The sequence below is a fragment of the Tenrec ecaudatus genome, chromosome 4, assembly GCF_050624435.1.
Source record: "Tenrec ecaudatus isolate mTenEca1 chromosome 4, mTenEca1.hap1, whole genome shotgun sequence".
Lineage (NCBI taxonomy): Eukaryota > Metazoa > Chordata > Mammalia > Afrosoricida > Tenrecidae > Tenrec > Tenrec ecaudatus.
The window spans coordinates 7,976,157-8,000,719 of NC_134533.1; the positions used below are offsets into that span (position 1 = coordinate 7,976,157).

The 24,563-nt window shown below is 58.7% G+C and overlaps 2 protein-coding genes across 4 annotated transcripts in view; both read right to left on the minus strand.

Annotated features, from left to right (window-relative positions):
- Window positions 1-208: 208 nt before the first annotated feature.
- LOC142445576 (solute carrier family 22 member 20-like) lies at window positions 209-12,781 on the minus strand. Its single transcript, XM_075547536.1, has 7 exons — window positions 10,948-12,781; window positions 10,752-10,855; window positions 8,530-8,684; window positions 6,516-6,684; window positions 5,553-5,676; window positions 5,061-5,176; window positions 209-533 (listed from the first exon to the last, which is right to left on the minus strand). The coding sequence occupies exons 1-7, from the start codon at window positions 11,320-11,322 to the stop codon at window positions 209-211; spliced, it is 1,368 nt and encodes a 455-aa protein (XP_075403651.1). The 5' UTR covers window positions 11,323-12,781.
- A 149-nt stretch (window positions 12,782-12,930) lies between these two features.
- CAPN1 (calpain 1) overlaps window positions 12,931-24,563 on the minus strand; it is a 32,233-nt gene continuing 20,600 nt past the window's right edge. For all 3 annotated transcript variants that reach the window (XM_075545439.1, XM_075545437.1, XM_075545438.1), the window contains exons 11-22: window positions 21,205-21,383; window positions 20,109-20,120; window positions 18,718-18,929; window positions 18,578-18,617; window positions 17,821-17,886; window positions 17,680-17,737; window positions 15,957-16,021; window positions 15,530-15,598; window positions 15,305-15,383; window positions 14,042-14,158; window positions 13,752-13,810; window positions 12,931-13,607 (exon numbers count right to left, since the gene is read on the minus strand). In XM_075545439.1, coding sequence (XP_075401554.1) covers window positions 13,581-13,607; window positions 13,752-13,810; window positions 14,042-14,158; window positions 15,305-15,383; window positions 15,530-15,598; window positions 15,957-16,021; window positions 17,680-17,737; window positions 17,821-17,886; window positions 18,578-18,617; window positions 18,718-18,929; window positions 20,109-20,120; window positions 21,205-21,383 — 983 coding nt within the window. In that variant the 3' untranslated portion in view covers window positions 12,931-13,580. The remainder of the gene's footprint in view (window positions 13,608-13,751; window positions 13,811-14,041; window positions 14,159-15,304; window positions 15,384-15,529; window positions 15,599-15,956; window positions 16,022-17,679; window positions 17,738-17,820; window positions 17,887-18,577; window positions 18,618-18,717; window positions 18,930-20,108; window positions 20,121-21,204; window positions 21,384-24,563) is intronic.

The window sequence follows — 24,563 nt, forward strand, 5'->3', positions numbered from 1 at the left end:
CAAGCCTGGAATGGCCACCGGCCCAGTCTTCCAAAGGACCAGGGCACTGCGGGCTATCAAGAACCAGCACGGTGGGGCTGGCCGGAGCTCGAGGCAGGGAGACCCTCGTGTCCTTGGCCGAGCCCCTACCCCGGGGCTCAACGACAACTCAGCTCATGGGCCGGGTTCTCGCCCCAGACCCAGCAGAACACCCATTTGCTGGGCACCCTCATTGCCCTCCAGATCCCATCACCCCCATCCCCCAGGCTCCCTCTTCTCCCACAAGCCTGCCCTCCCGAGACTCGGTGGGCGGTAAGTTAGGCAGGAGAGACGGCTCACCTTCCGGCACGAACATGTTGGCGATCACCATGGCCCCGGCCAGGATGAGGAAGGAGGCCACCGTGACCCGGCGGCCGACGTAAATCATGGTGGTGGTGGCCACCAGCATGGCCGGGATGTCGATGAGCCCGAACAGCACCTGCACCAGGTAGATGCTGAGCCCGAACTTCTGCAGGTCCATGGCCAGGCCGTAGTAAGCCACGGAGTTGGAGAACCTCAGAGAGATAGCAGAATGGCCCTGTCACTGTGGGGGGTCACTGCCCTGGGCCTGGGAGGGGACACAGGAGTACTGTCCTCGGGGAGTTTGCAGGCCCTTGTCGGGCCCTCCTTCCCGGCCTCCATGTTCCATGACCCTGAGTTCCTTCTGGGGACCCTGGGGCTCGTGTTGGCTTTTCCTGTCTGCACCACTTCTGCTCCCCGCCCCCCTGCCCCCGCTAGCAGGTGCTGATCTCAGTGTCAGAAGGCGAAAACAAGGGACTCTGAACCAGAGGGAGGCTCCATAGAAGCGACTTTAGCCTTTAAGGGCAGGCTGCGTGAACTGGGATCCACCCTGCTGAGCCTTCCAGAGAAACTTAAGAGCCTTCCCCCAGGCCGAGGGAGTGGGGGCCAGCCTTCATGCACCCCTGCGGGTTGAACAGGTCCTATTTCTGTGCAAACCACAAGCTGGCGCACGCCCAGTGGCCGCAGGGGTTCAGGGGACGGGCACTGGCTCTCACTCAGAAGAGTGCCAGCGTCTTCCTGCCTGCAAAGCACCTTGCGAAGGAACTCCGACCACTCCTCCCACTACGCCGAGCTGCGGGGGTGCGGGGAGGGCAGAGATGGGGGGATTGGAACCCTCTAGAGAATCAACAAACGAATTCCTGTCAGCCCTAGGCCGGTCCCCCCCGGGGTGGAGGTGAGCTATGAGGAAATGATTTTCAGCTCTTTGAAGCAAAACAAAAGCAATGATGACCGATGACCGTATCACCCCACTCGAGGGGTTGGACATCAGAGCTTGAAGTGAATGGAGACATTGGATGGTGTAGGTTATGGCAAAAACAACCCAATAATAATAATATATAACATGTTAGGGTTCGGGGGGTGGCAGGGAGGGGGATAAAGGGGAGCTGGTGTCAAGGGGTTCCAGAAGAAAGAGAATGTTCTGAAAACGATGACGGCAGCCATTGTGCAGCTGCGCTTGGTCTGACAGAACTGTGGGTTGAAACACGATCTGTGAGCGCTCCCAATAACGTGCTTCAAAAGGAAAGAAGACGAAACGAAGACGAGCAGGTAAGAGGTTTGTGACCCTCAGTGCTGCGGGGAAGGTGGCTGTCGTAGGCCCGTCCCTTTGACCTTGGGAAGACCCGCTCTATGTCATTCGTCATTTTAGTCCCACCTCCTTCCTAGAGATCCTTCTCCACCCGCCCTCGTCACCAGCGACACACTGCCTTCCCTTGGCGGCAAGTCCTCTGGACTCAGCCTCTGCCGGCCCCTCCCTGGGCGGCTGGTCCTCTGGGAGCTTCTTCCTTCCCTCAGACGTAGATCCTCCAGTCTTCCTGGGTCCGTTTGTAAAGACAACCCCCCCCCCCCAGGTCCCCACACACGCCAGTGAACACATGAACAAGGTCCCTGACCGCACCAGCCTCCCAGTCCAGCGAGGGGATGGCCACTCGTGGGGGGCACCCACGTAGGGATGCCCCGTAGTCAAGAGAACTTCATGCCATGGTGAAAGCTCAAAACGACCGTGCCTCATGCTTTCCTGGAAGATGGTCAGTTAGGGTGCTCCTTTCGACATGTTGTCCGGAGAGACTGGTCCCCAGAAAAGGACTTCAGGCTTGGTAAATGAGAGGGGCAGCGAACAGGAGGAAGGCCTTCGATGAGAAGGGTGGACACGAGGCTGCAACAGTGGGCACCTGTGGGGCGGCGCAGGACTGGGCAGTGTTTCGCTGGCTCACAGGTCGCCATGAGTCAGAGCCTGCTGGCTGGCCCTTGATGACGACGGGGCCTTTCTCCAGCCCCTCCTGCCAGCCGGTGGCCTTGTGACGTGGGCGTGTTGCTGTGTTGCTGGGGCCTGGACCATCGGGAGTCACACACCAGCAGGGTCCCCGGGGTGGCCAGTTTCAGCAGTTTACCAGCCCAGGATGCCTTTGAGGGAGTTGGGCACGGGCAGGGTCCCGCCGTTCTCCAAGATTCCCTTCCATTTTATAATTCCAGGGCCTGCAACTTTTCAGAAATCCATCCATCCATTCATAGTTTTAAAAAAATCATTTTATTAGGGGCTCTTACAGCTCTTATCACACTCCATCCATACATCCATCCATTGTGTCAAGCACATTTGTACATATGTTGCCATCATCCTTTACAAAACATTTTCTTTTTACTTGAGCCCTTGGTATCAGCTCCTCATTTCTGCCCCCCTCCCCACCCTCTCTCCTTTATGAACCCTTGATAATTTATAAAATTTCCCCCCACATCTGAGACTGACTGCTGTCTCCCTTCACCCGCTTTTCTGTTGTCCACCCCCCTAGAAGGGGCTATATGCAGATCTATTCCTCCTTTCTCCCCTCCCCCGCCCCCTTCCCCCTTCCCTCTGGGTATCCATCCATGAGATTTGTATTAACAAGGGCTCAAACAGAACATACATGTTCAGAAAATGGGAACGGCAACAAAGAGAAAAATGTGCTTGGTGCAATGGATGGATGGATTGTGGTAAGAGCCGTCAGAGCCCCTAATTAAATGCTCTTTAAACAGATGATGGAAACCCACCTAGGCGGAGTCCTGGATTAAGGCAACGTGGTCACGATGCGCACAAAGGGGACTGTTGTCATGGCGAGGTCCCAGCGAGCCAGTCCTGACCCAGGGCGGCCTGACGGACAACAGAACAGAACACCACCTGGCCCCGCGCCGGCCTCACACGGCGCCCACCTCGAGCCCGTTGTCGCTGCCCCTCCGCTTTGCTAGCACGATGTCCTTCTCCTGGAACCGGTCTCTCCTGGCCACTTGTCCAACGTATGTAAGACAAAAATCCTGCCATCCTTGCCTCTAAGGAGCAGCCTGGTCTTTATCTCTTTCAAAAGAGGTCCGTTTGTCCTTTCAGCAGTCCATGGTCCTTCCAGCATTCTTCTCCAGCACCACGATCTTCCAGATAGGATTTGGTTCTTTTAAAAGTCAGCAGCAGAATGCATGTATGTGTGCTATCTACTTTGTGTGTGTGTGTGTGTGTGTGTGTGTGTGTGAGAGAGAGAGAGAGAGAAAGAGAGAGAGAGAGAGAGAGAGAGAGAGAGAGAGAGAGAGAGAGAGAGACCCACAATTGTCGGAGCTTGCTGCTAGGAGCTGGGGGTGGGAGAGGGCAGGGCGAGAGAAACATTTACTGTTATCTTCTTCATTTGGCTCCTGCGAGTGGGCTTCGAAAATGTTTATGGGAAAATGTAATGAAGACACCAGAGTTTTTCCATGAACCTTGAAAGCCTCCTCACTCGGATCCCGTGTTAGGCACCAGTCTGGCTGTTTTTTATGTACATTGGCTCTTCCAGACTTCCTGACCACCTGGCCAGGTAGGCCCCATGATGGTGCCCAGGTTGACGGGACAGTGAAGGGCACAGAGAGGTTGCATAGCTGTCCAAAGGTCACACAGCCAGAACGTGGCAGCGCTGAGATGTCAAACTCCAGCAACAAGGCCCCAGATTTTGCCTTTCTATCCCTCGGTTCACGGGGAAGGTTCTTGCTTTGACCCCTTAGAAAAAGCCGGTGAAGTAATAACCCGCAAGGAGAGGCCGTGGCGGTGGAGTTTGCGGGGGACTGAGCGGCATCGGCTCCCGACCCTGCCTCTTCCACGAAGAGCCCCGAGGGGCAGTTCCGCCCCACCACGCAGGGCAGGGGTGGGCCCGAATGGACTCGCAGGAACTGGCTTTATTTCGGTTTGTTTGAGACCTTTCTCGGAAGTTCAATGAATCCGAATAAAGAGGGAGCGTCTGATTGCATTTCTCATCAGCCCCTGGCCTGGTGGCTGCCCTGCCTTCGCTGATGAACACAGCTGCCTGCTTATTCTGACCCGCACTGCGCTTCAGCTGTGCCCCCTGGAGGCTCCCTCTGCTGGGAATGCCTTCCTGCTCACCTGGCACGCTCCACGCAAGGCCACCCCAGGGTCCTCTAAGGAGTCCGGGAGGCGTAGTGGTTGTGCGTTGGGCCGCTAACCGCAAGGTCAGCCGTTTGAAACCACCAGATGCTTCAAGGGGAAAACTCCAGTCACGGTGACATTCTGGGAAACCCACAGGGCCAGTTCTACCCTGTCTTGCAGGGGCGCTGTGAGTCGGCATCTGCTCGATGGCAGAATTGGGTGTTTGGGTGCAAATCCCCTCTCCTGCTTGAAGCCCACTGGTCATGACGCGGGCTGTACTGCAGACAAGTTTCCACTTCCCTGTCTGTCCACTGCTGGACACGGGATGTTTGTCCGGAGTGGGACACTTCCTAGGACCCTCTGGAGGGCCCTGAGGGCAGAGCAGCAGGGGACAAGGTGCACTTGGGGAGATCTGCTTGGCTGATTCCTTCCTGTACCCCAAGTGAAACCCTCTGCCCCCATGCAGGGCCCCGATCAGCAAGGACGTCTCCTCTGGCTTCCCAGCCCAACACCCGCAGGGGCCGAGCACCAGAGAGAGGGGTGGGCCAGGCGGAGGGCACAGACTAGCCTGTCCACAGTGGGAAGGGCAATTTAGACCTGAGTTTATAGAAGAGGACAAAGATGTTGGCCGGAGCCCACCACCTACCAGACGGCCATCATGCAGCACGTGACCTTGCGGATGGCCGGGGTTCGGAAGAGGTCCAAGACTGAGCTGGAGGCACGGCCGCTTGCAAACTCACTCTGGATGTAGGCGTTCACCACCTGGAGGACAGTGGGACCGGGGCCCCTGGTTTCCTCCTGGGAACACCCTCCTGGGGATTCCGAGCTGGGCTGGCATTGGGGTCCCTGGGAAGATCCTGCTCGCCTCCCCCTCCCCAGCTGGTGCCAATGGCTAATGTGCTAATCAAACAGGCAAGGTGCAGGCAGCACCCACAGGTGGCTCAAAATGCAGAGTTGGTCATCCGGGACCCAGTTCTAGTCTGACCACCGGGAGTCACCGGGAGCCGGAGCCCGCTTGGTGGCACCTGTTGCTCACCTGAATGGAGGGGCCTGGGGAGCCATCCAATTCCAGGACAACGGGAAGGAGCCCACCAGACTGAAGAAGGCCTCCGCCCTTCCCTCTGCCCAGCCCGCTCACCTCCTGGGTCAGCCGGTCTCCTTCCTCCTTCTTCCCGTTGATGGCCGCCACCTTCCGCAGGTTCTGCACAGCCAGCTGGGACTTGCCGTGCAGCAGAAGCCACCGCGATGACTCTGGCAGCCACCTGGGCTCGGGGCAAGCAGGGAGAATGAATGGCCCAGGCTGGGGTAGCTAGCTCCTGTTTCCCCAACCCCCAGCACCCCTTCGTGCCCCTTCAGACCCTCACACAGGGAACTTTTCCTTCTAGAAGATCTAGAAAGGCTAGGGGGGCATCTCAACCACTATGTCCTGAGTTTATTTTTGTCAGCACATCCTGCGGAGAATCTCTGAAGGGCACTTAGTGACTCTGGCAGACAGACAGACAGACCCGATTTCAAATCTGACTCTCTCTCCAGCCGTGTGGGCTTGGAGAAGTCAGGGATCTCCTCTGAGCTGTGGATCCGTCCCTCTCTCGCCTATAAAATTTTGTGTGTGGTGCCATCAGTGGGGTATATATGTTGGGTTGAGAACAGCAAAGTCAGCAGTTCAAAGCCACCAGCTGCTCCGTGGGAGAAAGATGAGGCTCTCTGCTCCCATAAAGAGTTATGGTCCTGGAAACCCACGGGGGCAGCTTGACCCTGACCTAGAGGGTCACCATGAGCCGGAATTGACTCGATGGCAGTGAGTCTGGTTTCCTGTTCTTTTTGAAAGAGTCACCATCTCGGAATGGCAGTTCCTTCTGACCTATAGAGTGGCCGTGGATCAGAATGAACTCGATGGCAGGGGGTTTAGGCGTATGTCCCCAGAGGGGGGATGATGGAGGCACAAGCACTTGGTGTGCTCTGGAGGGAGCATTGTAGGGATATGAGGGACTTTACTGGAACTTCCCAACCGTCAGGCCCAGCACCAGTAAGCCCACAAAGCCCACGGCCCCACCAGTGCTAGCAAGCCCCACCCACCACACCTCCCTGCCCAGGGCGTTACCAAGAATAGAGGAAGAAGACCAGGAAGGGCGCAGACACGGCGAACTGCAGCCACCGCCAGGGCCGGATCAGGTACGCCATTGCGGCCAGGATGATCTGGCCCAGGGTGAAGGAATACCCCAGCAGGATGCCCGCCACTGTCCGGCCCCGGGTGGGCATCCATTCCACAACTGAGGGCAAAGGGCATCACGCGCTGCGTCACTCAAGTGTGCACCCCTCTGGAACAGCCTTACCGCCAACTACGAGGTTGCTGGTTCAAGCCCACCAGCCGCTCCTCGGGGGACACACCAGGCTGTCTGCTCCCTTCCAGGTGGCTGGCTTTGGAAATCGTACAGAGATGTTCTGCTCTGGCCTGCATTGACAGCCTCATTGACGGTGGGTGTGGGGCTACTTGGACCCTGGTGGCATAGGGCTTACGTGTTGAGCTATGATCCTCAAGGTCGGCAGATCGAAACCACCAGCAGCTCCTCAGGAGACAGAAGGGGCTTTCTACTCCTGTGAGCCGTTTAGTCTCAGAAACGCACTTGGGTGGTTTGACCCTGTCCTATAGGCTCGCTGTGAGTCGGTATTGACTCCATGGCTGTCAGTTTGGTTTTGTTATGACTATTTATTGGGAGAAATTCTGGGGGGCCTGCCAGGCCCACAACCTTCTGGGTTCAGAAAAGGAGGGGTTCTGAAAAGGTCAGAGGGGCTGTGGGAGTAGGGGGGGGCTAGCTTGCACTCTGGTTCCAAAAGATGGGGTGGGGGATGGGATGGAGGGGGGCAGGGCCCGGATGTGTTCAAAACCCACAGGGAGCCTGTTGCTGTAGAGATCACCCCGCTTTTGGCGGGACAGTCTCGATTTTTAACAAATTTTCCCGTGTCCCTCAGCGTTTTAAAAAGTCCCGATTTTTTGAGCAAATGCACGACAAGCAAGGGTATACGGTTTTCGGCTGCCATGTGGCTATTTCGCCAGGATCTGAGTGTTATCAATGGTGTCCCGCTTTGCCAATGTTAAAATCTGGACACCTTACTGTAGACCTCTGTGTTCTCCGGACCCCACCACCCCACCACCCCACCATCCTAGCTCCCTCCTCGCCTTCTGTTGACGGTCAGAGTGGAACTGTGCCCCAGGCTCCCACTGGCTGGCTTTCTCCATCCTTGACCCCTGAGTGGGCAGCCATGGCCTGTCCGCATTCGTAGCCTCCTGGACTCTGCCCCCACCCCTTGCACCCAGCAACCCCAGGGGAACCCAGTGATCTGACTGAAGCCAAACCACACAAACACATGAGAAGAAATCACAGTAGGTTTAAAAAACAAACACAGGGAAGACCTTTCCAAGGGTGCAGCAGAATCCAGAGGCAATTTAAAAAAAAACAAAGCTAGAGTCCCTCCCAGGGGGATGCATAACGGAAAAGTGGGTGAGGGACAATGGAGGATGACGTAAGATATGGAAGAAATAATCTATAACTTATCAAGGGTTCGTGAAGGAGGGCAGGCGGGGGAGGAAGGGGGGAGAAATGGGGAGCTGATATCAGGGGCTCAAGTGGGGAGAGAATGCTTTGAAAATGATGATGGCAGCCTATGTGTAAATGTGCTTGACACACTGGATGAACGTGTGGACGAGCCCCCAACAAAAGTATTTTGAAATAAATAAAAAGAGAAAAAAAAATTTGACTTCATAATAAAACACCCTAAGTAGAGGCACAGTGTCAGCCAAACACGGCCCCTGCCTAAAAAAATACTGCAATTCAACAACAGGGAAAAGACTAATTCCCGACTGTTGGGAAATCCAGCGGCCCTCGTGGGCATCGTAAAGGGAGCGGACTGCCACAGCCGGGCAGCTGGTGAACCGCCGAGTGATGTAACCGCTGCGCCACCAGGGTCCCTGCGAGAGCGCCTCCCCGCGCCCCGCCCTGCGCCCCTCCCCGCCCCGGCGCCTCTCCCCTCCACTGCCCCCGCCCCACCCCCCTGCGCTCCCCACCCCTATTCCCTCCTTCCCCCCCCAGGCCCCCCGCCCCTCCTCCCCTGCTCACCCAGCGACAGGGAGTTGAGGATGATCCCCGAGAAGGTCATGCCGGCCAGGAACCGGAGGGCGCAGTAGGCGCTGAAGGAGCCGAAATACGCGGTGGCGGCCCCCGACACCGCCAGCTGCAGGTAGGACCAGATCAGGGGCGCCTTGCGGCCCAGCCTGCGCGGAAATCACACGGCACCGGGGGCGCTGGGTTCCGAGTAGCCTGCGGAGCAACCCAGCTGCCCTCCTCCTCTGCCCCAGGTGGCTGAGAGAGACCATGATGGGGTGTCCGAAAAGCCACGTGGGGGGTGGGGGGGAGGGAGAAAACTGAAGACGAAGCGGTTCGTTCCTTGCCCCTCCCGTCATTCATTCATTCACTCACTCATTCATTCATTCATTGAGTATTTCTGGAGTCCGACCAGCCTCACAAGTGGCCCGGGCAGAAGAGCATTGGCTTGCTAATCCCAAGGTCAGCAGTTCGAACTCACCGCTGCTCAGCAGGACAAAGATGAGGCTTTGTACGCCCTTGAAGACTTACAGCCTCGGAAACCCACAGGGGCGGCTCCACTCCATCCCATAGGGTCTACCCCATGAGTCAGAATTGACCCGAAGGGTCAAACCATCGCAAACTCACGTCCATCGAGCCAGTGCTGACACATACGACCCCTGAAAGTTTCTCCAAGGCTGTAACTGTTTACCGGAGTAGAAAGCCCAGTCTTTCTCACGCCGAGCTGCTGGTGGTTTCGAACTGCCGGCCACTGAGATTACAGCCTGTCATGTAAGCACAACCCCACCAGGGTCCCTTCTGATGGAGGGCGGGGAGTGAGTTCTGTTTCATCAGCCCCTCGCTTCCTGGCAGGGAAGTAGGCGTGGGGTGGCTGGTGGCCAGTGGGAGAGCTGCTGGCTGCAGAGGAGGGGCGCGCTCTGACCATAGCTGACAAGGCTGGGGGCCTGGGGGGGCCCTTGGAGAAGGGTGGTGTCTTTCGTAGAACCAGTGGGTGGTGGTGGGCAGGCTGCGGTCCAGGGGCAGCGGGCAGCTGTGTCTCCCTCTGTCCTTGGTGCTGCCCCTTTGCAAGACAGACTCTCGTAGGGCGGTCTGGGCGCAGGGTGGCAGCCCCAGCTTGGACAGGAGGGCAGCCGGCCAAGAAGGGCCGGGCAACACCCTTCTCCACCCCTCCCTCCCACATTCATTCACTCCACAGCTGTTGAGTGATCACCTCTCCGTGCCAGGCCCTCCTGGGGGCTGGTGACAGACTGGCCGCTGTGGGGCAGGCACTAGCTGCTGCGGAGAAAGACCAAGGCCTGCCCGTGTCCCACTGCACTGAGGGGAAGCAGGCTGTGCCTTCGGGTGGGGGCTGGCCCTTTGGGAGGCCTCGGGAGGGAGAAGGTGTCCGAGCAGGGTAGGGGAGAGGGGCTGAGAGAGGAGGAAGGTGAGTATCTGTCTAGAGGAGCCACAGGGGCGGCAGTTCAGTTCTTCCAGCTCATTCATACAAGTGACACGGTGCTGACATGAGTGAGGACAGGTAAGGCCTTTCCAAAGGGACTTCAAATGATCAGTGAGAAATGAGAGGGATGGATGTGAACCTACCGTGAGGGGTACCTTCATTTGCATATAAACTGGGGGGCAGAATGCAAGAAAGCAGAAAGGTTCTCTGGGAGCTGTGGGACACACATTGCCCCCCACACACACACACACATTGCCCCCCCCCCACACACACATTGCCCCCCCCACACACACACATTGCCCCCACACACACACACACATTGCCCCCCCCACACACACATTGCCCCCCCCCACACACACACATTGCCCCCCCACACACACACACATTGCCCCCCCCCCACACACACACATTGCCCCCCCCCACACACACACACCGAAAGAACTGGGAACTGGCAGGAGAGGGGTGGGGTGAGGTTCCACTCAGACTTTTGTTTCTGTGACTGCTTGATATGTTTAAAAGGCTGGGGTGGGGGTGGGGGAGTGGGCAAACTGAGGCACTGACACCAAGGGCTCAATAGAAAGTGTCTACAAAAGAATGATGGCAATCTGTGTACAAACATGCCTGATGCAATTGATGTATGGATTGTTATAAGAGCTGTACAGGCCCCCAGTAAAATGATCTTTTAATAAAAACAACAAAAAAGGCACCACCTGATCTTAATCAAGGAACAGAAATGAAGAGCCCACCACGGTGGGTGTCTGAGACCCTTGTGGCCAAAGGTTGGGGGTCCCAGCCTCACCTGTCGGCCAGGCTGCCGAACACGGCGGCGCCCAACAACACGCCGGTCATGTAGACAGACTGTGCCAGGTCTCGGAGGGTGCGGGCCTCACACACCAGGTCCCACTGCCGGTGGGGCGGGGAGAGAGGGTCACTGCAGCTGGGCCTCGGGCAGCACCCCCCACCCACCGTCCCTCTTACCCCCACCCCCCGCTGACCTCCGTCACGATGGTGGACGGGAACACACTGTGGTCGTAGACCCAGCCATCCTTGCAGCCCTCTGTGGCCGCCCCGTGGCCGGAACTGTTGGAGCTCAGGAGGGCCCACTGAGGCTCAGTGAAGCGTTGACATAGCTCGGGGGCCCCAGCCTGGTCCAGGGGCACGGTGGCCCTCAGCCAGGCTCCTGAGTGGTTGGCGGCGGCCGTGGTGTGGTTGGCGGGCGCCCGGCAGTGGTGGGGTGGCACGGCGGCGGTGAAGTTCTGCAGGAAATTGTGGCAGGCCAGCAGGCTGCAGGGCAGCAGCAGCAGGGCCGTGTAGAACAGCTGGAAGCGGCCCACGCCGCCCAGGGCGTCCAGCAGGTCTGTGAAAGCCATGGCCTGTCCAGAGCCTGGCCAGATCTGGCAGCCAGGCCTTATGTAAGGGCGAGGGGTCCCTGGGAGGTGGGTCCGAGGCTGGGGGGGGAGGGGGGCGGGCAGTGGCTCAGGCTCAGAGTCTGGTTACACCTCACAGGAGGCCTTTGCGTTTCCACATTCAGGGACATCCCTTCCTCTATCCCAGCAGCAGGCTGGCCCCTGGGCCTCTCCTAGTCTTCCTCCCCACCCCCACTCTCCCACCTGCCAGGGTAGAAAAGAACAGGTCCCCAAGGCAACCTTACATACCACTGCTCAGATGGACACACCTAGGTGCCCTTACCTGGAGACCCCAGCAGGGGCCAGGACACCCCACTCCCTCCTGCCAGCCTCGGCCCTGGCATAGTCCCTGTACCCGGGCAGTGGGTGGACATGCAGCTTAGATGTCAGAGAGTGGGGTCTGCGCCCAAGGCTGCTGCTCCCCACCTTCTGTGCTGGGAGAGTCAGGGTGGGGCTACCTGGAGTATACTAAGGAAAAGCCTCTAAAATCCCCCACAGGAAGCCCTGCACTCTCTCCCCAGTGCCCCCTTGCTCACACAACCTGAGACAGGGACTTTGGGGACAGGACCCCGAGATCATCTACTCTCCTCCAATGTCCCCACCCCTTCATCCAACATAACTGACCTCGGGGAACCCCTTGAGGTGGGGCTGGAGGGGGCAGAGCACCTCACAACCCCAAGCACCCCCCACCGCTCCAGCAGATGCAGACACCAAAGGCCAGCAGCCCCCGGCCAGGAGATCCCGGAACAGGTGGGGGAGGCAGAATGTCACCCAGGCTGGCCCTGGGCCAGCTGGTGTCCAGGCAACCTGCTACTTGGGGTCCTGTGGGACACCCCCACCTCCAGCTTATGCTCTGTAGCTGCAGTACAGGCCTCCCTCAACCCCCACTACTCTGCCCCCACCTCGGTCAACTCTTATCTCTTGGAGGAAAAGTTCAGATCCTTGTGCCCTGGGGGCGGTGGTGTGGTGTGTGTGTGCTGGTTTATGTAAGCCGCAGGTGCCAGGGTCAGAAGGACACACGCTCCCTCCCTGCCCAGAGGACCTGAAGGTGGCTCTGTGTCCACGAGTGCCCTGGGGGTGGCAGTGTGTGTGTGTGTGTGTGCATGTGCGCACTAAGTAGGGGTTCAAGTTTCAGGCCTCTGGGTCAGAGAGGAGGCGGGCAAGACCCCGGCAGTGTGGCCTGTCCCTGCAGCAGGGCCCTGGGGCCCATGCACCCCGTCCCCCCCCCACACCCCAAGGGCTGGATGCCCAGTGCTCCAGCAGGGAGGCAAGCCTCCAGAGCAGCGGTTCTCAACCTGTGGGTTGAGACCCCTTTGGGAGTTGAATGACCCTTTCCCAGGGGTCGCCTGATTCATCACAGTAGCAAAATGACAGTGATGAAGCAGCAACGAAAATAGCTTTACAGTTGGAGGGTCACCACCACATGAGGAGCTGTATGAATGGGTCTCGGCATGAGGAAGGTGGAGAACCACTGCTCCCGAGCCATTAGGCAGAGAAGGGGTGTGGTGAGGTGGGTGCCACCAGGCTCGGCTCCTCCCCAGGAGCCAGTGTGAGCAGAAGCACACTTCGGAGTCAGGTGGGGGCCTTGTCTACTTTATTGGGGTTCCTCTGAGTGGAAACAGGAGGCCCCTCTACCCCGTGTACAGGCACCTGTGGCACCCCATAACCAGTGAGTCCATTTCGGCAGTCCCCTGGGAACCAACAATATAAAAAAGCAGGAATTGGGGGAGCCTTCTCCGGATGGGCTGCCTCCCGGTAGGGGCAGGGGCAGGGGCAGGGGGCAGCCTCGAGGCACATGGGACATCGACACCCCTGGCCCGGGGGAGGCCCCACTCAGGAGGGGGCTCTGCACAGCCAGTTTCAATGACTGTGTCAGCTAGTGGTTATGGCTGAAAGCCTGCGGCGAGGCCAGGTGAGTGGGGGCTGGGGGCGGCCCGGGGGCTGAGAAGAAGGGGCACACCAGAGTTCTGGGCTGTCAGCTCCCCTGGGAGCGCTCCGCACCCTGAGGTGGGAACAAGCAAAAGCTGCCTTCCTGTTTGGCAACGGGCAAGGTCACAGAGGCAGAGGGCCGCCCAGCTCTGCCTGGGAGACGATCGTGGTGGCTGGGAAGTGGGGGACAGAAGGAAGGTCCCCATGCTCCAGAGAGGCACTTGCAGTGGGGGTGGCCGGTGCGAGGCGTGGCATGGCAGATGGGGAACATGGCAGAGGGCCAGAGCCTCTCCTCAAGCAAACATGGTCAGCTGTAACCACTAGGATAGAGACACAGGCGGTCAGAGGGGCAGCACGGGCCCAGAGCCCACCCCGCAGGGGCTGAAGAGCAGGTAAAGCCACTCAGCAGTCCCCCCAGGAGCTGCCCGTCTCCCCAGCACCCCATGGCTCCAGGAGGTTCCCACCTTAAACAGGTCAAAAGTCACGACTCCATCCAGATCTGTGTCCAGAGTTTTGAAGAACCCTGTGTTTTCAAAACAAGCGGCCGTGAGGTTGAGGGTCCATGGGCATGACTGGCAGGGCTGGGCCTGACCCCCACCCACCTCCCCACAGCCTCCCAGTCTGGACCTGCGGCCCCTTGGTGGCCCCACTCCCCTCGCCTGTTGCCTGTCACCACCCTTCAGCTCTCTGTGCCTGTCTCCCACGGGGGGTGGGGTGGGGGGGTGGAGTGGGGGTGGCAGCTGAGGTCACTCACGGAACATGGTCTCCAGGCGCACCAGGCAGCACACGAAGTTGTCGAAGTCCACGGCCAGGTCAGGCTCCGAGTAGCGTGTGATGATGAGCTCGTACAGCTTCTTGTTCAGCTTGAAGCCTGCAGGGAGGGGCGCCAGGTGAGGGGCACCGTGGGGGGGCGGCAGGGAGTGGAGTGGGGGCAGGGATGGGAGACGGGGGGGCTTTGTAAGGGGGAGAGGCGAGGCAGGGGAGCAGGATGGAGGATGGAAGAGTGTGGGGGGGCAGTTTTGTACGGGCTGGTGGGAGGGGAGGCTGTGTGAGGGAGCAGCTGGGTGGGGACGGGTGGGGAGGGTGTGTGAGGATGAATTCACGTAGGACAGGAGAGGGGAGTGGGGGAGCAGGATGGGAAGGGAGGGCTGTGTGTGTGGGGCCAGTGGGGTGTGGAGCCTCTGCTGGAAGGATGGGGAGGCCTGGGTCTGAAGCCGGGGCCAGGGCTCAGCATGGAGCTTGGAGCCTTCCTTGCTTCAGGGAGCAACCCCAGCAGGTAGGAGCGTGAGTCTCTCCCCAGAAGGAGCAGCAGCTGAGGAGCTAGTCCCAGGCCAGCAGGAAACACCAGGCCCCGGGCAGCCCAGGGAATCCGGTGCTGGTCAAAGGGCCTGAGGTCCACTTCCATTTGTTCTGAAATGGGGTCCTTGAAGGGGCCACCATGAGTGAGCCCTGGACCGCTCACTGGGGTCTCTGGAGCCTCACTCCACCTCCCTGGGCTGCGTGGTGTGAGGGCAGTCACCCCCCTCCCTGAAGCTCAGCCGTCTCACGTGCACAACAGAGCGTGAAACAGAGCCTGCGCTCTTTGGCTGCAGGGACGCAGAAGGACGGCATGCCGGGAGGCCCCTGACAGTGCTCAGGAAGGGTGGGGAAAAGGCCAAGAGGATGCTGTCATCACAGCATCATTGCTGTCACTACCACCCCCCTCACTGTCACCACCACATCAGCACCACGACTGTCACCACAGCACCACTCACCACACCATCACCATCACTGTCATGTCACTGTCACCATCACTGTAACATCATTGCCACCATCACTGTCACCGTCACTGCCACCGTCACTGCCATCACTGTCACCATCACTGCCACTGTCACTGTCACCATCACTGTCATCCTCGCTGTCATCACCATCACTGTCATCACGCTCCCCCCCTCAAGGACACAGATGAGTACAGCATGTCATCATGCGGAGGCTGCTGGGGCCAGGGCACAGGGCGAGCAGTGCCGCTGGGCCTCACCTGCTGACTCGATGGCCATCCGCATCTCGTAGGCACTCATGCTGCCCGACTTGTCCAGGTCAAACTTCCGGAAGATGGCCTGGGGGTGGGGAGCAGGGCATGAGGTCAGGAGGCAGGACCAGCCCTTCTGGATGCCCCAGGGAGTGGGGCGGGAGGACCCCAAGCCTGGGCTGCTGGCCAGTCTGCCCAGGGTGACAGAGTCTGCAGAGGTGAAGGGCCACCTACCAGGTAGTTCCGGATACGGTTCCACAGGATGTTGAACTCCACCAGGCCCAGCTTCCCGTTCCCATCACGCTGGGGGCTGTTAAGAAGGCAACCAGTGGAGGAGGGAGACTGGCCCGGCTGCAGGGAGAGTTAGACCCCTTGGAGAGGAGGAAGGAGGCTCGGAGCCCCAGTGGTCAGCCCACAGGCTGATTGGTCTCTGAGTTGGGGGAGGGCCCGAAAAGGGTGCAGGAAGAGTCCCAACCTAAGGGCCACCCAGGGGCCTACTGCAGGCTCCTCTTGCACTTGGGGTAAAGCCTGTGCCTCAGTTTCCCCCTCCCAGTCAGTGGCAGGTGCCCAGGAAGGCTTCTGAATGCCCACACGCCACCCAGCTTTGTCCTAGTCCCCCCGGCCCCGGGGGAGAGCAGTCCCCACTTAGAGACGAGGATACGTCCATGAGGTTGACCATACTGCGGCACGACTCCAGGCTGAAGCCCTTTGTCCTGAGGTCTTTGTCTGCAAGAAAAACCAGTGCCAGCAGCTCAGCCTGGCGTGCCCTGTGCTGCTGCGGGCAGGCAGCCAAGGAGGGAGGACGCAGCCAGCATTCGGTGTGCCTGCTGGCTTGTAGCCTCAGAACACAGTGTGGTGTATTCTAGCCACCAACCCCACCCGAGCAGACCCCAGGGAAAGGGAGGTCCCTGCTCCAGCAAAGGAAAGGATGGGAGAAGCAGCAAGCAAAGTGGGGGGCTGAGGTTGGGGGTAGATAATGGTGGGTGCTGTCAGCTGTGAGGGTGAGGGACCTTTGTGAGTAGAAGGCTGAGGAAAGCCAGGAGCTGTGGGCTTCAGGTGCACCTTGGGGACATTGGGGGGAGGGGAGCCAGGTGAGCCACAGGCCTGGCCTGGAGCGCCCTCTTCTGGATGGAAAACCCAGCTCACTCCCTGCTATGGAATAGATACTGACTCTCAGGGACCCTAGAGCAGGGGTCCTCAAACAGGGGGCCAGTTCACTGTCCCTCAGATCATTGGAGGGCTGGACTATAGTTTTTTTAAAAAACTATGAACAAATTTCTATGCACACTGGACAAGTTGGCTGCTAAGCAAGACAGGCAGCGGCGGCAAAACACCCGGCGGCCAGATAAATGTCCTCAGCGGGCCGCATGTGGCCCACAGGCCATAGTTTGAGGACCCCTGCACCTAGAGGGACAGGGTAGAACTGCCCCATGGGGTTTCCGAGACTCTGTGTGTGTACGCGTACGCGTGTTTGAACCTCTCACTAAAGACTCTAAGTCCATTTCAATTTTTCTTTTCCTCTTTTTTCAGGCACTCAGACCATCACTCAGTTTTGAGGGTAAGGAGTCTGGAGGGATTTCTGTTTGTGTTTAAATACATATATGATCTATATTTACACAACTCACCTCAAGAAGAGAAACCGATCACAACACTCCTGTTAAAACCTCCATACATGTGGCTCTTTATCCCCCCCTCCTCACCCCTCCACTTGCCCTGTCCCTGCCCCCGTGTCTAGCTTCCTCCTGGTCATCAAAGTGAGACGGTAGCTCTTTATGGGAGTGAAAAAAAAAAACCTCGTGAGGACCAGATGCAAAGGGCTTAAGTGGAGAGCAAATGCTTTGAGAATGATTGGGGCAGGGAATGTGCGGATGTGCTTTATACAATTGATGTATGTATATGTATGGACTGTGATAAGAGTTGTATGAACCCCTAATAAAATGTTTAAAAAAAAGAGGAGAAAAAAAAAAGAAAATTATTAGGGCAAAGAATGTACAGATGTGCTTTATACAATTGATGTATGTATATGTATGGACTGTGATAAGAGTTGTATGAGCCCCTAATAAAATGTAAAAAAAAACAAAAAATAAACCCTCGTTTTTCTCCCATGGAGCGCCTGGTGGTTTTGAACTGCTGCTCCTGTGGTTAGCAGCCCCATGCGTCATCTCTATGCCACCAGGGAACCCTTTTCGTGTAGAAAGGTGCTGACAGCTGGCTGAGCCTTGAGCAGACGAGGCGGTGCCGCTCAAAGGAAGGCTACCCCCCATCACAGCTGGGCGGAGAGGGTTAGGGATGGGAATGGGGTGAGCAGGGCTCCAAAAGGCAGCCCAGGGCAGGGGGTTCGGCTCTAGTGAGAGGAGGAGGGAACGGGCACCCCAGGGACTCACGTTTGCTGATGATCCTGTTGAGGATGGTCCGCAGCTCCTTGACGCTGATCTCCAAGTCCTAGGAAGGAGGGACCATAGCATCTGTCCCGGGAACAAGAGCCGCCCTGGCCGCCCCCACCCCCACCACCACGGTGCACCTACCTCCCCGGCCAGCTGCCTGAAGAGGGCCTTGAAGCTCTCGTCAATCTCCTCTTCTGAGAGCACTTGCTGGACGGAGAAAGGCGGAGGGCACGTCAGGGGCGCCCCAGCCCTGCCCCTGTGTGGGCACCGGCTAGGCCCCCTGAGGGACTGCACGTCCCTTCCCATCTGAGCCTGGTTCTTCTGGTCTCTATGACTCAGATCCAGTCCCTACCCTGCCCTCCACCTGGAACCGAGACCCCTGGGGTCTGCGTGAGCGGGTGCAGGAGCGGGGAGGCTTAGGGTCCTTGCTGTGCAACTCTGGGCAGGTTCCTTAACCTCTCTGAACTTCTACTTCGCTTTGGTGCAGGGACCTGGGGACAGCACCCAACAGGGCCGCCCTGGGCAGGAAGGGGACGGTACGGGAAAGCGTTGGCATGGACTGGCACTGTGTGCACAGCTAAGGTACTTCGCACCACCAAACCCAAAGTCCTTTGTAAACTATATGGGGTGGGGCTAGGCTAAGGACCGGCTGTGGAGCCCATTCCAGCTCCTGGCACCCCCACATGCCCACGTGTGTCAGGACAGAACTGAGCTCCACGTGGCTTTCCAGGGCTGATGTGTCAGCAGACTGCCAGGCCTTTCTTGCGCGGTGCCTTGTAGCTAAGGACACGGTTCTCTGCCTCACTAATAGTGCAACTCCTAAGACTCCTCCCAGCCGAGCCAGGGGAGAGGACACCGGGGGGCCATCGCCTCCCCTGGTGGCAGGGGGTCCACCTACCTCATCAGGGAGATTGGCCTGGACTTGGTCATCCAGTTCCCTGCGGAGAGTGGAGGGGGAGGGGCAGTCAGGGGGACAGGACGGGGGCAGCGGGGGGGGGGGGGTGTGCATTTGGGGGGCAGGGCTGCGGCCCGACTCACTCTGTCCCCGCTTGCTTCTCCGAGAAGAAGCGCAGCACGAAGTCGCCCTCCTTGTTGGGCTCAAAGGTGGACGGCACCACCACGTACTCCCCGGGCGGCAGGCGGAAGCGGGTGCTGACCTCCCGCAGGTTGATGAACTGCTCCGAGCGGGCCCGCGACGAGTTGGACAAGAAGAAGTCCCGCTTCAGGTGCACGGCTGGCTGGCCCACCAGCTGGCAGGGAAGGAGGGGGTGGGGGTGTGCTGCAGCCTCCCTGCCCATCTGCAGGAGCCACAACCCCCCCTAACTACAGACCCTCTACACGACCCGAGGGGCTGAAGGCTGGACCGGGGCTCAGCCACCTGCCAGCGACAGGCCCCTGGCTCGTCACTGCACCTCGTTTTTCCTCATCTGCATGATGGGGCAGCAAGGACCGTCTGATCTACAGTGCAGGGTGGAAGCGAGAGTCAGCCTGGAGGCCGACACAGTTCGGTGACGCCACTGAAACTGTCGCTGAGCCTGTTACTCTCAGGAACCCTTCCACAACAAACCCCGTGCTGTCACTGGGTCTCCGCTGCAAGGTTCCATGTGGAGCTGTCTGCACAGCAGGCATGGCACGCTTTCTACAGCCCCCCCCCCCCCCGCATTGCTTCTGGAGAAGGCAGTGTGGTGGGGAAGGGAGATGGGAGACCCTCAGGGAGCTAGACAGACCCAGCAGCAGTCTCCAACATCACACACACACACACCCCTGTACACACAGTCACCTGGATTTGGAGCCCCCGGCAATTAACAGTGACAACCCCTCTCTTACCGCTCACAATGCGGTTGGCCCACTTTACAGACTCAAACACCCAGGCTCCGAGTGCCGGAGCAACTGGCTTGAGCGTACAGAATGCCCTCCCAAGGAGGGGAAGGGATAATGGTTACATGTTGGGCTGCTCACGGCAAGGTCAGCAGTTCAAAACCACCAGCCACTCCGCGGAAGAAAGAGGAGGCTTTCTACACCCTCGAAGAAGAGTGAGTCTCAGAAAACCTACCAGATTGCTCTGAGCCAGAGCAGACTGGATGCATGGTGTGTGCTGTCTGTTTTAAATGTTACCCTAGGCCGCCTCTCGGCTTCTGCATGTATACTCCTGTCAGCGTGAGGCTCTGAGTTCAGAGCCAGCTCCCTCTTCTCCCTGCTCTGACTGCAGGAGGCAGGTCTGCACTTCCCACGGGCCAGGCAGGTGGGAACCAGTACAAAATGCAAACGGGGCTTGGTGGGGGGGCATCTTCACTCCTACAGGCCCAGGCCCATCCCAGAGCGGCCCTAAGGTGCAAGCTTGCCACTGCTGCCCTCTGGACTGAGGGTGTGGCCCATCAGCCACATGCGCTCCCGGGCGTGAAAATCCAGGTGAGTCAGCCACCACCTACCTCCCGAGGGACCTGCAAGAGAGGTAGGGAAATGAGAGATGTGTGCTGGGCCCCAGGACCCCTAGATGGTGCATAGGCTGATGAAGCTTTGCACCTGACCAAAAGGTGGGAGGGTCAAGTCCACCCACTGGAGCTTCAAAAGGACAGCCTGGCAAGATGATTTTCCAAAACCAGGTCCTAGAAACTGCCGAGTCTGCTCCGACCACCACACACGGAGTCACCGTGAGTCCGTCCACTCAAAGGCAAGTTTTGTTTCCGTGCTGGTCCCAGGGAAAGGGGCGCAGGCTGAGAGGCTGAGCAGGGGTCCTGAGCTCTGAGCTGGGAGCAGCCGGGGGTAGACCAAGACCGCAGGCGAGGGGACCCTGCAGGCCTGAGTGACACTTCACTTCTGGGGCGCTCTGAGTCTGAGCCCTGAAGCAGAAGAATCCTAAAGGGCAGCCTTAGGGCCCAACAGCAATGTCTCAAGGCCATGAGTCACCAGAGGTCCATCCCAGGGGCGCTCGGAAACCGTGACCGCCTTTATCCTGGTCAGGGGGTTCCAGAAGCTTCTGCCCCTCTCTTGAGCCCACGGTGGGAGAGGCAGGATAGACTAGGGGATGAATCGGTCACAGGTCCACAAGTCCCACCTCTCCCAGGGCAGGAAGCCCTCCCTCTTAGCCACAGCCACAGCCAGAGGCCATCTCTGCTTACATACCTCCAAGACCCCTGCCCACTTTCTGAACCTGAGCCAAAACCTGGCTCCCCACGCTGCCCCCCAGCGCCGGCCAGTCAGCTCCCCCTCCAAAGAGCAGCCTTCAGCTCTGAAGATGGGGCCAGTCAACCCTCCCTTCTGCAAGGCAAACCCCTTCCTCTCTTTCCACCTGCCTCCTGAGGTGGCGTCGTCCCCCTGCCCACCCGGGCCTGGCGAGGGCCTGGGCTGCTGGTCTCAGCAGGGGCACCTTCCCAGCAGGTGTGCTGCATCCCAGTTCTCCAGGGCTGGGCAGCGGTGGCCCTGTCCTCTGGCGCCCCGCCCCCACCCCCGTGGACGCTCCGCACTGAGAGGCAGGCTCCAGGAGAGGGACTCCGTGGTTTGGGGGGCCGGGGGCATGGGGCGCACCTCGTACACTGCGAAGCCGATGGTTTCCATGTCGCGGCCGAAGCGGCGCTCGCGGCGGCGGTGCTTCTGCATGAGCGCGAGCACGAAGCTGCAGCCGGACTCGCGCCCTCCGTATTCCTCCTCCGAGTCGTCCACCTCATCCAGCCGGACCTTGAACTGGGGGTTCACCCAGAAGGTGGCTGTGGAAAGTGGGGAGGGTGTGTGTCAGGAGCGGGGCAGAGCTTCCTAGCTTCCCCACTGCAGGGGACCCCTCATTCACTCAGCAAATGTGGGAGCTGGGAGTGCCAGGCTCAGCCCTGCTGGGAGGGTCTTGCAGTCCCAGGCAGTCCTTTGGCAGATGAGCTTAATGACCACCAGGGCATCCTGAATGACCTTGTGGCCAAACAATGGGCCCTGGTGGCCTAGTGGTTCCGGGTCGAGGTTAGGAAGTGAACAATTAACACGCACTCCTTAAATCCAGAAAAGGAGAACCCCATCCACAAACAAACCACGCCCACTGAGTCCAATCCAGCTCACCGTGACCCCATAAGGCAGAGCCACACTGTGACTCTTACTGGAAGCAAAAAGTCTCATCTTTCTCCCCAGGGGCAGCTGGTGGGTTTGAACTGCCAACCTTGTGGTAGCACAATGCTTACCCCACTGGGCTCCTTCAGGTGGGACCAAAAGGGCCGTGTGTGCCCCAGTAACAGAGGCCATAAGACAGCAAGGGTTTCTTTCAAAAAAAAAAAAAAGACAGCAAGGGAGTGTGGAAGCAGGACCCCCGGGAGGAAGCAGGCAGGGGGCTGCGTGAGAGTCCAGAACAAGGCCAAATCGTCCCAGGGAAAGCCAAGGGGTGAGGGTGTGAAGAAAGGAAGAGAAAAGAGCCCCCGTTTCCTGATACCCGCCCCAGGGAGGGCTATGAGACCCTCCAATCTATGGACCCTTTGCTGGTATCTCCACGGGAGATGGATGAGCTGCTTCCTGGCAGGGAGGACGGAGGAGTATATCCGTACAAGACGTGGACAGAGAAACGGCAGGAAGACCCTCCTGCTGTCTGGGGGACGGCTGATGACCACGCTGGAAGGGAGCTAGTGAACCCTCCTGCAGTGGGTGGGGTCCTGCCCTGGAGCACCCAGCTGGTGGGGCCGTGGTCCAGCCACAGGGGGTTCCTCATCGAGACTGGACTGGCTAGGGATGCCCAGCAGAGGGCTCCTGGGTCTTACCCAGCCGAGGCTCCCTGAAACTTAGGTGAGGATTCCCTCTGTCCCCTGTCATGCGTTTAAGACCTCACAGCATGTAGAAGGTTAACCATAGGTGGGGTGGAGTGGCGTTGGGATGTCCAGTTAACTTGGATTAGTGCAACTCCTTCATACAATAAACTGAAAGGTGTAAGGAGATGATGACTGAGAGTGAGCCAGCTAGAGTTTCTCAGGAAGGCTTCTCACAGGAGGGGACCGGTGACCTGGGAGCTGCAGGGAAGGCCCAGGAGGGGAGGGAGGAAGGAGGGGACAGAGGTAGGAAGAGCCATCCTCTAACTCACTGCCTTTCACTGTGCTGACTCACAGTGACCGTACAGGGCAGGGCAGAGCTGCCCCAGTGGGTTGCTGATTTATTCAGCTGCCTGAACAACCTTCTTGGCTTCAAACAAAGTAAGCAAATGCTGGCTCGCACATGTTTGCAAAACAGGCTGTTACTGGCATTCCTGATCACGGTAGCTTCCCTCCATAAAGCAAACTGACACCCAGAGCCCAGCTAGGGAATCAAGCCAAAGGCTTCTTGCTGGCAGCCCTGGGAAACCCTGAGCGGGGGCCTGGGTGGCCAGTCCAAGATGCAGAATCCCAGAGAAGATTCTGATCATCACACGCCCCCCCCCCCCCCGACCCTCCACGCCACCATGAGGGAGACTACCCGTTCACACAGCCCAGGAAACTAGACTCCACTCTCCCAGGAGAAGTCTAAGCCAAGTGTGTGGGTTTGCAGTTCTAACGCATGCTCAAGCCCGGTGAGATCACAGAAACCACAAGCAGGGAGTTTACTTTTTCCTGGGCTTGTAGCAACCCTGGGCAACTGGCAGAAAGGGGTGCGGATTCTCCCTGGGGAACCCTGCCTTCATCCCTGCATCCCTTGACCGCCCACAGAGGGAGGGATGGAGCTCAGGTGGGTCTTGCTCTGCCAGGAGTCCCATGCAAACAGCCTCTTTAAAAGCAGTGAGAGGCAAGGGGGTCACTTTGAGAACGAGGGGCCGCCTGACCCGGGCCATGGTGATTGTCAGTCGCCTCAAAGGCATGAGGGAGTACATGAAAGAAGGAAGACCAAAGAAAATTCCAGGCCTTTGCATTCTGCTGCTGATGGGGGATTCTGAAAGGGCCCCGGACGTCCACACGAAGGCGCGCATCTGTCTTGGAAGAAGTGCAGCTGGCACACTCCTTAGAGGCAAGGAGACTGACTTCATCCCAAGTACCCTGGACATGCCGTCAGGAAAGACCGGCCTCTGGGTGGAGCAGAGGGTCAGCGAGAAAGAGGAAGGCCCTCACAGGACAGGCTGACTCGGGCTCAAACGGAACCAGGTGGAGGTACGGGGGGGGGGGTGTTCCCTTCTGTTGTCCAGAGGGTCGCTCCGAGTACCGACAACAGCTGCAAGGACCACTACTGACCGAAGGGTCCGGAGCTTGAAGCCACCAGGCCTGCTCCTGGGGTCTCGTGAGATGTGTCCCCAGCTCCGTCTTCCATGCAAATGGCAGCTTTGGGCACTCTGGTGGCAGTTAGTCCTGCTCTGTCCTGTGGGACAGCTAGGAGTCCAGGTGGCATGGCAGCCACGGGCGCGGTCATACAGAAGCCATTGCCAAAGGAAAAATTCTACACGAAATCACTGTTACCCACGACAACAATTTTTTAAAATGACGAAGAGCAGGCCACGCATGGCAAAGGAAGCAGACTTGGGAGAGCGGTAAGAACGGGCGGCAAGGCCAGGGAGATATAAAGCCCTGGGCCAGACTGTGGATTCCCACGAGGGCACCCAACGGGAAATCGGGGAGCGGGTGAAGGGTAAGCCCTTGCGGGTGGGGGTGAGTCGTTGAAACTGTTGACTACGCAGGAGATGATGAGGTGAGCCCCCACATTGTTGACAACATAAATGGAAAAGGGGGAAGAAAGCAAAAGCAATGAGGGCCCGAGACACGCTACAAAACCATCACGTTAAATGAAAGACGCCAGACGCGGACGCCGGCTGCGGTTCTGATTCTATGTACAGAGAATGCTCAACCAAGGCAGAGCCAGAGAATACTGCGTGTTAGGGGCTGAGGTCGGGGGCAGGGGGAGGAAGTACCTGGGACTAACTGCTAATGGAATGCATGGGGGGGGGTGCATTGGGGAGGGGGGAT

Coding starts and splice junctions, on each gene's coding strand:
- LOC142445576 (XM_075547536.1), bottom strand. CDS start 11,322: ATGGCTTTCACAGACCTGCTGGACGCCCTGGGCGGCGTGGGCCGCTTC. Junction 10,856..10,947: donor CGTCCACCATCGTGACGGAG/GTCAGCGGGGGG, acceptor CCCCACCGGCAG/TGGGACCTGGTGTGTGAGGC. Junction 534..5,060: donor TGCTGCATGATGGCCGTCTG/GTAGGTGGTGGG, acceptor TATCTCTCTGAG/GTTCTCCAACTCCGTGGCTT.